Here is a 14,100-nt window from a genome sequence, read left to right on the forward strand (position 1 = left end):
AAGAAAGCCAAGACACACAATTCAGTGAGAGAAAACCACATCAGTCCACATCATCACATCCTTCTATCCCTATCCTCTTGTTCTTTCTCTCCCCAAGACAACCACCACATTAAATCCAGTCCTAAAATTTCCTTTTTTTATGGATCCAGTTCATTCAGATGCATCCTTAATGAACATTCCCTTGATTTTTAAACATTACATAGATCAGCACTGTGTTAATCCTTGGAAACTTACTTTTCTGTGTAACTTTATATTGCTGAGATTCATCCATACTTCATGCATTTTGACAGTGATAATGTGCCCTGTGTATGTTCTCCCTCTGAGGTGAACCTGGGTTATTTCCATGATATTATATTATATAGGTTATAATAATCTATGCTGACGGATAATTCCTGTACTTACCACCTTTTGTACAAGCATAGTTTGTCTTGGATGTATAATACTTGGAGGAGAACCATCAGGTCAGAGGGAGCACAACTTTTATTTTTTGCAAAATAATTTCAAATTTTTCCAAAAAAAATCCACTATTTCTCACTCTCGTCCAGTGACACTGTTGACTCATACTCTCTCCAACGCTTTATTTTGACATATATTTAAAACATATTTTTGAATGGAATGAATGTGAAATGTATGTACTGCTTTCCATGTGATCTTCATTTGCATTTTCCTAGACAGCGATGCTGTGCACATCTCTTCCTCTGGTCGTTGGCAATGTGTGTTTATTTTGTAAAATGCCTTTTCCCATCTCTTGTCCAGGTTTCCTGTGGGTCGTTTGTACCCTTCTTGTTTTAAAGCTATATTTTATGTATTTTTTATATTATATTTCTAAGCCTTTCACAACATAAATTTTCAATGTCTTGGACAAGTATAATCACTTCTTTTCAAGGTGATTGATTTTTTAGATGTTCTTAATGTTAACATGGTTAAATATAGTAATATTTTTTTTTGTCTTATTGAATGACTTTTTTTCCTTTCCCAGTGTCTAAGATAGTTGCCTGTATTTTCTGCTAAAATATTTAAGTGTTTTGCCATTAGGTCCTTAATTCATGTAGATGTAATTCTTTTTGTGGGCCATGGAATAAGGATCCAACTTTTTCTTTTTTCTTTCTAGTATTTTTCCTATCTATTTACGTATGTGGTTGATGACTAATAGTTACCTGGTGAACGTAAAGGAGCTTTGGAGGCTCAAGAGTTCCTAAAAGTGCCCATTGAGCACTCTGAAGTGAATTATTAGACTTCTCTTGAGTGCAAAGTATAAGAGGCTTTCTAAAAACACTTCGGGAATCACCAAAATAGGAAAAAGAAAAGAAAAGTTTGTCTGTGGTCCTTAATCTGTTCATTTGATTCTATGGTTCCTATTTTTTTGGTAGAAATTGCTCACATTCTTAAAAATATCTCACAGGCAAAATTAAATTAAAGTCTGTGGTTTACATGTGAATAAAGGCATAATCATTAGTTCATTAAAGAATGAATGCTTCACAATTAGCATTCCAGGTATGTAGAGAAATACAAGAATAAATAATTTTAAAATTTAAAACCCCCTAAAATTTTAAATAAATCATAGACAAGGGAGTCAAAAAAGGCTATTAAAGGGTACTAAGATATTGAGATTGCACTCACCCTGGGATGGGGGCAGTGAATAGGATGCTAATTCCTTTGGCCACATTTTCTGGATTATCATGGTCAGAGCCAGAGGCAGGGGCTATGTGCACTCTGGGGTTAACTATGGCGTTTACAATGGTTCTGCCCCTTGGATGGCTGTAGAGTTCCTGACCATGTGAACACTCTTGAGGAAATGCACTTGCTCACATTCTCCCTTCAAAAACCCTAAAAGATTGCCCAGTATGCTCATTTCTTTATACAATGCTTCCTCTCTGTGTGCTCCTGAACCATAATGTTCACATGTACAAAATTTAAATCAAAATCACCACTGCTAAAGCATATTTATAATTTCAGAAAAAAATTCAATTCGTGTAATTCAAACTATTGAAGGGCTCTGTATAAATAAATAAATAGTAAAGATTACACTGGAAATTGCCCTTCTATATCTCAGTTTCCCTCCCTGTTAAATAAGAATGCTGAGTTTCATTCAGAAAACCTCTCCAGCTTTAGGATTCCACAGTTCTAACTATGTCTGAATGTGTAGGACATTTAAACAGAAGTAAGATTGTCCGGTCAAATATATACACTTTTTCTAGAATAATCTAGCTTGGCACTTAAATGTCCATCAAGATTTCTATAGACTGTTGGGAAAGTACATTGGCAGAATTATTTTTGAAACTATGACAGATACACTTCTTGAATACTCATATCAAGGCTCTTTCAACCTTCAGATAAATAGCTGAATTCAGGAGATTTGGAAGATGGCCAGGTATTTAAGATAATCAATATTTCAGTCTAATAGCTCTTATACCCTGGTGCTTATTTGATTTGTTGTGCTCATGAATATGTCTATATTCCAAATTGTCTATTCATATATGTTCTGTATGGTTCATCCCAAAGCAGAGCTTGTGACAGGGACTTAGCAAGCTCTTTCCTAGTAACACGGTGCGGATGTGTGAAGACTGAGATGGAAAGTAGGGAAAGTCAATACAAGGAGTGTTACTGGAATTTACCTCTGTGGGTAACTGGAGCTCAGTCCCACTGGAGGGCCTATGGAGAATTCTGAGACATGTCTAAAAATTGCCCCTCATAAAAATTCAAAGCTGAACATTTATTCACAGACTCCTATCTCTGTTGGTTGGGGATCCTGTGGGACTGTTAACTTTACTCTTATACTTCAGGAAAGCCTTGTCAACTTGTGGCTTTGATAAAAGCCCTCAGGCAGGAATCCAGAGAGATGCTACTAGCACTGGAGGTGAGATGCTGTCAAAGTGTTTGGGGAAATGTCCACTACTGACATAGCTGAAATCAAAGACGAGCTCAGAGGAGACCAGTTCACCAAATGCATCTGCTTCTGTGAGAATCCAGTTACATGAATGGTGGACCCCAAAATCGTACCGATTTGCATTTTTCAATAAATGTCTCTTAAGTTATTTTGATGACTGACTCCCTACACAAAATTACCTGGAAAGTTATGTTCAGTCAAAAACACTCTTAAAAATCTAATTATCCAAGTAATAATGATTGCCAAGATATAAGAGATAAAGAAAAAAAAGTACTGCCAATTTCTGATCTTCGGTTCAGTGTGTTATAGATCATTCTGGACAATACTTCCTGAACTCCTTTTACCAATTACAGTAAACCTTAATTTATAAATAATTTATGTTAATAAACTACTTACTGTTCTTCTATTCTGAAAAGACATATGCAAGAAAAAATAAATATTTTATTATTCAATAATGTCCTGAAAAATATAATTTATAGCTCACTGTCAATGTTGTTTTTCACTCTGTTTGTTCTGTGGCATATAAACAAAATGACTGTGAACATGCTGTTCTTGTTACAAATGATTGATGACGGAGGATGTTAACAAGAGTATGAAAATGCCACATTACTTTCAAGCTCAATTTTCAACAAACAACTGTATAAATACATAAAGATGGACTAACAATCTTTTCCAATGAAAAGCAAACATTTAAGTGAGGTGGATATTAACGTGCAGCAAATCTTCCTGATACCATGCAGATGCAATAGTTAGCCATGTCTATGATTCTAAGGTTCTTTATTTTTTATTCTGTTCTTTATTCCTACTTCTCAAGTTATCATTACTAATATGTTTTCAGTCCATTGGGAATTTGCAAGAACAAAAGGAAATTTATTGCTTGCTCCTAGAAATGACCAATAAACCACGGTTTCCAGTATCTTATCATTTACAAAAGAGAACTTTCTCTCTTGTGGGCAGGACCTGCTACTCTTTCAACCCTGCAATCCCCAAATTCCAAATAAAACTAACTGACAAGTTTGGTTTAAAAAAAAAGACAATAACAACAAAAATCTTACCAGTTTCTGACCAGACAGGACCTCTAGGAGAGCAAGCAGTTTGACACCATCTTTCATGTCTTCAAAAAGATCATCCACCACCATAGGGGGCTTCCGCTGTAAAATCAAAATGCTGCTCATGGTGAAATTTGTAGGAGAAAAGAAATTATGTTTTTATTAGTGCATCCTAGCTATACACAATAGTCAAGTTTATTTTGACATGATCATCCATGCATGGAATATCATTTGCCCTATTCAGTCCCCAGTAACTCCATGTGAAAGAACGAACAAGGCTTGTCGTCAGAGAAAATGCCCGTTTATTGAGGAACAGCTCTGCATATTTATTTATAGAGCTGGGATGGTTTGACAATTATGACAGTTTAATGGTTGACCGGTTTGACAGTTGGCATGGGGTGCTTTCTGATTGGTGGGTAAGGATCATGTGAGCCAGCAGGGCTAGTCTGATTGGTGGGTAAGGATCATGTGAGCCAGCAGGGCTCACCATTGGATGGCTCTTCTCGGGGGATGGGAAAGTTAGTGTTTGGACCCAGGGCGACTCCCAACACTGTGGCCTTCTTCCCCACCTATATCCCCACTCTTCTACTGACCTTCCTCTATCTATCTGTCTATCTATCTATCTATCTATCTATCTATCTATCTATCTATCATACTGGTGATTGAACCCAGATGTGCTTTACACCCTCAGATCTTTTAAATTTTTATTTTGAGGCTCACTAAGTTGCCCAAGCTGGCCTCAAACTTATGATCTTCCCGCCTCAGCCTCCTAAATCAGTGGGATCACAGGCATTTACCACTGTACCTGGCTATATACTATTTTTACAAATTGATACTTCAAAGTACACAAAATGATGGAATTTGCAAAGGTACATTCACATCTGTACCTAGCATAGTTTAGTCAAATCCATTCCTTTCTTGTTCTTCCCCTCCTCCTCAACCCTCCTCCTCTACTCCACTGATCTCCCTTCCATTTTGATGGTTTCCCACACTTCAGTCCCCCTTTTTTTTTCTAGCTTCCACATAAGAGAGAAAATATTTAATACTCAACTTTCTGAGTCTGAATTATAAATGTTCTCCTATTCTATCTATTTACCCACAAATGACAAGATTTTATTTTTGTTTATGGTTGGGTAAAACTTCATTGCTATTTACGGTTTAGGTTTGAGGTGTCTTCCAAAAGCTGATGTGTGGGACGATACAAGAACATTCAAGGTGAAATGATTAGATTATGAGAGTTGTAAACTGGTAAGTGGAGTAGTCCACTGATATGGTTAATTTGGTGGTAGCTGTAGGCAAGTAAGGTATGGCTGAAGGAGGTGGGACACTGGGGGCATGCGTTTGGGGTATATATTTTGTCCCTGGTGAGCAGAGATTTCTCTGCTTCCTTGTTGCCATATCCTGAGCTGTTTTATTCCACTATGCCCTCTGCCATGATGTTCTCTTTACCTTGGGCTCAGAGCAATGGAGTCGGCCATCTATGGATTAAGACCTCTGAAACTGAGAGCCAAAATAAACTCTTCCTCCTCTACATTGTTCTTTCAGGTCTTTCAGTCACAGTAACAAAAAAAAAAGTGGACTAAAACATTCATGATGTACATATACCATATTTTCTTTATCCATTCATCTGTTGATGGGTATCTGGACTGGTTCCATAACTTGGCTATTGTGAATTGTGCTGCTATAAATATTGATGTGCCTGCATTTCTATAGTATGCTGATTTTAGTTCTTAAGTATAAATATCAAGGAGTGGGATAACTGGGTCATATTGTGGTTCCATTCTTGCTCTTTTGAGGGATCTTATAGGAGAAATCTCTATAAACCTTAATTCCTTTTACTTTTTTTTTTAAATACACCAGGCCCTTTAATTCTTTATTTTGAATATAATTGCCAATTACCTTCTGATAACTGCAAGAAGAAAAACCATCCAGTGGAGATAAAACTCAACATCCCAAAACCTCAAGATTTAATGCTTGGGCTTTAACATGAATACTGACTGCTTTGTAGAAAGAGATATTTTACAGGATGGGATGGTACAAGAAAAAGGAAAGAAAAGCAGTCACCATCAGCCTATAAGAAAGAGTAAAGCAGACCTGAAGGACAGCAGGAGGCATCCTAGACAAACTGGACCAACCTCATCACTTCACTGTGAGTGACCACCACTTACTGGGGCTTAACAAGATGAAGGTCTTCTGTGGGACATTCCCACCAAGGCAACTCTTAGCTCAGTGACCTGCTGTGATAGTGCTATTGGGGCTGCCAAGGTCACAGGCTCATTGATACTCCTAAGGTCAGGAGGCTGGTTTGTTTTGTTTGCACATCTAGCAAAACTTCTCTTGAGACAGCACAAAACCCAAAAGGAGCATAAGTACAAAAGTACATGCTGATCAGAGCAGACCCATCACCTCTGCTGGATAAATGAGCCAACTCCCATGTTTAATTCATGAGAGTCTTTCATTTTTTTAAAGAAAGTCATTCAAGTGTTCAACACACTGGTGTTCACGGAACCATGAATTAGAGCCTATCCTGGCTCAGAAGAAGCAAAGAGGTGGTGGTACTAAGGTTGATGGTCAATAGAGGGGAGGGGCTCACAGACATCTCACAGAATTGGAAAACTTTCGTCATTCTGAGTTCTAGCTCCATTCTTGTCTGATTCTTGTTAAATCTAGTCGCAGACTTTAATTCTCGACTGCTGACCATCAACTGTCTTCTTTTCTTTAAATAAATACGTTCTATGGAGAGCTATTTAAACACCATGTTTTGTTGAAATTGACTTTCTTCTCTACATATGGAGCATTTATATTTCTCTTCTGACTGCATGAATTAAAGACTCTGAGTGGTATAATTCTAATTTTAAAAGTATTTTTCTCTCTTTATAAAATGAACAGCTGAACACATTTTGTTCTCATGCTGCGAAATACATGTTCAAAAATAACAGTTTTCATTTTCAATCATTCCCTCTTGGATCCCACCCCTCACACTGCTTCTTACTTATAGAGCAAAAATGTAAGAGTGATTTTACAGCCCAAGCATATAAATAAAAGTTATCTAGAACAAAAGGAGCCATTACAATGAAAACTCTTTGGTGCAATAAGAATCAAAATTATTACAATGACCATAGACAGTCATTACAAATATAATCTATCATTCAAAGTATCCATATAGTTTAAATGAAATAAAACAATGAGGGAAAAGTTCATAAATGTGTGATATATACAGTGAATAAATACAATTTAAGTTTTTCACATAATATTTTAATATGAATATGTAAAGAAAGTTAAAGAAAACAGGAAATTCCCTTGAAATAATAAATATTCAAAGAAATTTGACACCCCCCAAAATGTGATTGAATGCATGTATCCATGCCACTAAACATGCACAGGTCTCTTCCACTTTGAAGAACACATGCTCCATAGTGCTGGCTGAACTGGCCTTCAAATCAGCAGTTACAGCTAGACAGGTCAGTGACCCACAGGCCTCTGCCTATGACAAGACTGCCTCCTTCACAGGAGCTGGCTAGGTACTAGAGCTGGGGCCAATTCCATCCTAAGTCCTTTGCTCTTCACAGAAGTTTGCCTGCATAGACAGGATACTTGAGTCCCTCCTTCCAGGTAAATGTCCTCTCCTACATATTGTCCAATATGTAGCAGGTGCTTGGGCAATGCCACTTTGCCTGAGGCATTGTTTATACATACTTTATGAACAATAGGGGAGCTTTTTCTTGTCGTGATTAGTTCATCTCTATTCTTTGCAACAACATCGTAATAGAAAATCTTCTAGCTAACTTTGTCTCCGGTCACATACAAAATACTGTATCAATATGACTACTTTGGTTGAATGAAGGTCATAGGGCTAGAGGCCAAAAAAAGAGATAGAAATGAAGATAATTGATTGAAGCCCAGCTTGATGGAAAATAAGGACAGTGTGATTTTGTTCTTATTGCTTTCAAGCACTGGATAGCAAACAGTTGAGCACTTTACAAGATCATAATTATCTCCTCCTCCTCCTCCTCCTCCTCCTTTTTTTAAATCAGTGTAAAACTGTGATCAGTTTTGGAGGTATCTGGAGAATTTCCACCCCCATGGCCATAGCAATCACACTTAGCAGGTGGAACTATCACCTATTCATGCTGGGCCTGACGTCATTCCAGGAATGGACTCCTGTCTCCGTGAGGGCAGAGGAAGACAGAGAGACAAGAGAAGAACTTCCCTTCAGTGCCACCCTTCCAGAAGCTTTTTTCAAATCATGTCTAAACCATGCATTTTGCTCTAAAATGACTGGGTGACCCAAAAAACCCTACAAACTCAAGGCTGCAGGCCTCTGCCTCTGAGGGCTGGTGCTGCAGGCGAGTCCCTTGTGGTTCATCTGTGACTGAACAGACCTCACAGCTCCATGTTCTCTATTTCTCCTCCCCTTTCATTCTTACTACAGCAGCCCCCTGATGACACATAACAGAACTCACACGTGTTCTCTGACGACTTTAAGGAGGTTTCTTCTTGAACTTTGTGAAATCTGAAGCCACAGGTATCTTAGACATTTTTTCTGACCGCTTCCTCTCTTTGGGGAAATATTCTCTCCTCCTGTGTGTTTGTGCATGTGTGTGTGTGCACACCCTGTGTGTCTATTCACTGGTCTGTAAGCACCATCATATATTTAGCCCCTATTTGCCACCTGCTTTTATGATTTTATTGTGAAAGGATGGCCATATGTGTTATCCTACCTGTTAGTTGTATGCCCTGAAGAATAATTACATTCCCTAAGAGGTTAGGAGAATGATTTGATGAAAAAAGATTTCAGAAATAACTATTGGCATGAAATGAAAGCTTAAGAAATGTTCACATTGAAAAATCATGAATAAAATGAGCCAGACATGGTATTGCATACCTGTAGTCACAGTTACTCAGGAGTTTGAGGCAGAAGGATCACAAGTTCAAGGCCAGTCTCTGCAACTTAGTGAGACCCTCTTTCAAATTTAAAAAAAAAAAAAAAGGGCCGGAATGTGATAGAATGTTCCCTGGGTTCAAGAATCAGTACAATAAATAAATAAATACAAATTATAACAATGCTGTTGCATAAGGGAAAGAAGGCAAAAGTCATATAAACTATATACATGAATTCTAATATTTAGTAGATGTTTCTATGGCTAAGATATTTATTCACTCAAATTTAGTAGCTGATTGAATAGGGGAAGGAGAATAAAGAAGAATTAGTAAAATATTACTGACTGTCTAAATGTGTTGAACACTGTTGTGTGGACTCCGGGTTATCTCACTTCATATTCACACCACCGCATGTGGGAATGCTCCCCTCTCTCTAAAAGCAAGGAATCTGAATCCCAGCTTCACTATGGTATTGGCCAGTAATCACACCACTATTAAGTGACTGGAGATTTGTGCCCAGGTTTATTATAATTTGAGCCTCCTTTTTAGACAGAAAGCCTAGTACAAAAATGCAGGCACTCACTTTAATTTTTCAGAACAATGCACAAACCTATGAACATGACTTTTATTTAATAATAAGAAAATTATTGACTAATCAAATCAAGTGCCTTCCACTCTACTAGAAACAAAAAGATTAATAGTAAAAAGCCACTTCTAAATGTGGATTTAAGAAATACTAAAATCAAAAGAAGAAAACATCATATGTATAAATATGTGTTATCATGGTTATCATGTCTCCTAATGATCATATTTCTACTCTGCCCTGAGCTGGGCCTGTCACATTCTCTGCGTGGATCTAAAAGATGGCTGGGACCAAATCGCCTCCTGCTCATCATCAGGTTCCTGGTACTGAGGTCCCAAGCTACTCCATGTCTGACTTTTTTAATACTGAGTTACCCGTGTGTTAGGGTCTCCAAAACCACCCTTAGGCTTTGTGATTCTCTAGGATTTAGAGAACTCAGAAAAACTATTAAGCTCCCGCCTACAGTTTATTATAGCAAAAGGATATAGATTAAAATCAGCAAAGGGGAGAGGTGCATTCCCATGGAGTGAAGTCCAGGAAAATGCATTCACCCAATTTCCAAGGTGAGTGACCTGCCCCTTCTGAAGCAGAGTCACATGGAGATGCACTTTATTTTTTTAACAATGATGTTTGACAACACAAATTGTTGCCAACCAGGGAAACTAAGCCAAACCTAAGTGTCTGGGATTTTTATTGGGGACACACAGTTCCCGTGTGATGGGCATCAGCTACTCAGACTCTAGCCCTCTTTCTCACTCCCAACCCCAGAAAAAAAATGTTAACCAAAATAAGATTGGTAATATAAACTGTCGCGACCCCTCGCCGGCAAGGGAAACATGACACAGGATTCTTCTTTCAACAGTTTATTCAGGCCTTGAGTCATGTATCATCTTCTAGCGCCCGCCGCCCGACACACCCAAGCACAGCTTAATAAAGCCCCCCGCATCCCAATCCTAAGCCGCCACGTGGATCTCTCTCATAGGGTGGTAAGGGATTGCGCGCCAACTCTCCATAAAAGGAGTTGTTTATCACAGGCCACAGTGGAAGCCGGCGCCATCTTCTAATGGCGGCCACGGTTTATAAGAATGGCTTACCACAATAAACAATCTATTTAAAGTGGTACAGCACAGTCAAACCCCCTAACACAAAAACAGATACTCACTATAAACATAGTATGGCATAGGGTCACAGATATAGAGAAGCAAAATATGCCAAGTGCTCAGTGGTTATCTCTCTATAGCCAGCCAGGGCCACTACTAAGATAGGCTTTTCTCTGGAATGTGCACAGTTTAAACAACACAGGGCTTCTGAGTTAACCCTTTCCTGCTAATTAATCTTTTTCTCATACTCTGAAGCACGTAGAATCCTCTCAATAGACTCTCCTCTGGGTTAAACCATCTAAAACTAATTTTGTTCACAAATGGAACATGACTGACACATGTCTAAATTTATTAGTATGAAAAACTGTTCTGAGTCAAACTATATTTCAGAACCTCCCCACATCCAATGATGAGATTCCTACAAGTGACCCCAAATCAATTCATTCTGTAAGATAGGAATGAGCATTTTCAAAGGAATCTGATTGTATGTCTTTGCTATTCTAAGTTATAAATTTTAATTGTGCAAAAATGGACATTAAAAATGTTTACCATTTTAACAATTTTTTAGTGTAATTGTTCAGTAGTGGGTTATTTCCATATTACTGTGCTACCATCTCCAGAAGTATTTTCATTTTGCAAAACTGAAAGGCTACACACATTGAATGACAGCATTTCTACTTCCTCCCAGCTCCTGGCAAGCAACACTCTACTTTCTTTTCAATAATTTTGACTATTCTTGATGCCTTATATGAGTAGAATCATATAGATTTGTCATTTAGTGACTGGCTTATTTCATTTAGCATAAAGTTCTCAAGGTTGATCTATCATTTCACAGATGACAGAATTTCTTTCCTTTTTAAGGTTGAATAGCATTTTTTTTTGTACATAGATACCACACTTTTTGTATTGATCTCTGTGTTAGTGGATGCAAGGTGTTCTCCCATCTGGATACTGGGAATAATGCTGCTATGAACATACATGTATCAACATCTCTTCAACACCCTATTTTCAGTTCTTTTAGATATATAGCCAGAAGTAGAACTGGTAGGTTCTTTGGCAATTTTATTTATTTTTATTTTTTTCAGAAACTACCATAGTTTTCTATAGATTCTATCATGCAAAAGAAATAAAAACCTACTTTGAAACACTATTAGTATATCACCATTTCATCGGTGAATATCTATACATTTTCTACCATCTTAGAGTTCCTAGTAATCAAAACCACACAGCAATAAAGTAGATTTTTCAGCATTCAAGATTTAGCCCTTAGCAACCACAAGAGTAAAATCAACCTCTCTTCTGCCAGAACAATCCAGGTCCTCACCATCATCTTGTTTAGTTTTCTACCAAATGCTTTTTCTTTGGGGGGAAGAACTCTCAAAACATTTCACAACACAGAAAGCTATGTACTTTAAAATACTAAACACACACCCTATGACTCAATATTTGTGATTGCTGGATACCTTGTGATACCAATAAAATAGAACTAGAAAATGTCTAGCAGAAAGCCCAACCCACTGAAAACCACCTCCGGTGAGACGCTCACTGTTGAGCACTAACAGGCTTGTGTGCTGCCTCAGATGCACACAAAATGTCCCTCTGTGCACTGTGTGGGAGGTCTTAAGGCAAGCGCTGCTTCTCAGGACACATTCTGAGCATCCCTGAGCCCTGTGTGCACTGTGGTGCCTCACTTCTGGACCCAGATAAACCATGACTTCCCATTTAACTAAAGTTCAGTTAGAAACACAGACCCAGAAGAGAAGCGGGGAGGAGAATTCCCACCCCAGGTCCAGTCTCGAGCTTTTCCATGTTCTGATGGTCATCCGCAGGGTGGGGACAACAGCCAAACAGCAGGAACAGAGAGGAGGTGGTAAGGGAAGAGAGGTTGACCAGCGGATGTGAAGCAAGTCACCTCCCCAGAGGCTGGCAAACAGCCCACCACACTGAAACACCTCAGAAAGCTGACACAGCCTTGGACCAGATCGATAAAGCCGATAATAACCACAGATGATGGCCAAATAAAATTCACTTGATGTCTGAAAGGATTTGTTATATTATTCAGAACATCGAATTGAAAGTTCCCAATATCTCTGGAAACGAGAAGTAATTTTAAAACTTTCTGTGTCATCTGTTTCTCTGCCAGTGCCTTTATGAAAGACCTATTGTGATTATTTTCCACCTCTATTTGGCAAAGATACGAATGTAGTTTCCATTCTTTTTCATTTTCCATGATGGATAGCATAATCATTTCCACTTCCTTGATTATTTAATTCAATTCTGAATAAATATCTCAAAAGGCAATAACTTCCCTTTAGCCCAGCTTTCAATCAGCTCAGGAAAACTCTGCTCTTAATAATTCTCAGATATAATAAAAGTTATTTTCACTATGTAGTATAAAAGAAGCACAATCTTCAAGTCATTTCCTTTATTCTGTGCAATATTGGTATTGTCCTTGATACCTTTTGTTCACACAAAATATGTGACTCATTAACAAATCTTGTTTTTGTTTTCTTTTTCAAAATTCATCCAGAATCCAGCCATCTCTTATCTCCTCTACCGCCAGTATCTTGGTCCAAGTCACCAGTCCCTGGCCTGGATGACGACTTCAATGACCCCCAACTTATTTCCCTTCTCAACTTGCTCTTCTTCAGTCTTTTCTCAACAGAACACTTTTGTCATCTCCTCTTCTGCTCATCTCCCCCATTAGAATGTAAGATCCAAAATACATAGATTATTTCTCTATTTTATTCACTGCTACATGCTCAGTACCTCAAATATTGCCTGATTAAATAGCATTTAAAAATACTTGTTAATGAATGTATGAATAAATAAGATATATTTCTAAAGAAGGAATTTTGAAAAATATTATTTAAATGTTTATTAACTGTAAAAACTTTGTAGGACTTATTTCCGTGTTATCAATGAATTATACCCCTTAAACTAATAAATGCTATTCATCTTGAAATGGTGATTTTTTTCCTTTCTAATTTTTAAATGCATATTTGGAAATAACTAATTTATCAGTATGTTTAGGGTTAACAAAATCAAAATACATGTGTTTTCCCTGATTTTATTAAGGCATAATTGACACATAAAATTGTATATATTTAGAATGTAAAAATGAGGTTTTAACACATTGTGAAATGATTAAATCAAGCTAACAACATATTCATCACCTCACATGTTTAATGTAGCTTTAAAAAAAAAACTAAATAGTTATTTCCAGGGTGAATAATTACATTTGCCTTTCCCTCTTTGGCCCTTATTATCTTGTATTAGTTCACTAGCAGTTCCACCAAAGTGCATGCAAGGAAACAGATGGGAGAGAAATTCAATCCACAAAGTGTTTCCATGCTACCTTTCACCACTGTTGGCGAAAAGATAACTGGAGAAGATGAAAGCAACTAGGAAAGTGATCTTCTATGACTGTGCAGACATCATTCAAGTTGTAATTACTACGGGTTGCTTTTTAAAAGAACAAGGAAAATCCCGTGTTCCTTTTAAAGGCTATGCATCTAACTTTGTATTAAAACAAAATGTGCTCTTAATGGATCTCTTATGGTCCCAAATATATATTGAAATCTCAATGCCTGCACTGCA

General features: G+C 37.6%; 1 protein-coding gene across 16 annotated transcripts in view; it reads right to left on the reverse strand.

Annotated features, from left to right (window-relative positions):
• The window catches only part of Syne1 (spectrin repeat containing nuclear envelope protein 1), a 373,023-nt gene that overhangs the window by 330,735 nt on the left and 28,188 nt on the right, over positions 1 to 14,100 (reverse strand). For all 16 annotated transcript variants that reach the window (XM_048800010.1, XM_015502320.2, XM_048799993.1 and 13 more), the window contains exon 3: positions 3,943 to 4,038. In XM_048800010.1, the coding sequence (XP_048655967.1) occupies positions 3,943 to 4,038 (96 nt within the window). The remainder of the gene's footprint in view (positions 1 to 3,942; positions 4,039 to 14,100) is intronic.

The sequence above is a fragment of the Marmota marmota genome, unplaced genomic scaffold (genome assembly GCF_001458135.2).
Source record: "Marmota marmota marmota unplaced genomic scaffold, marMar, whole genome shotgun sequence".
NCBI classification, from domain to species: Eukaryota; Metazoa; Chordata; class Mammalia; order Rodentia; family Sciuridae; genus Marmota; species Marmota marmota.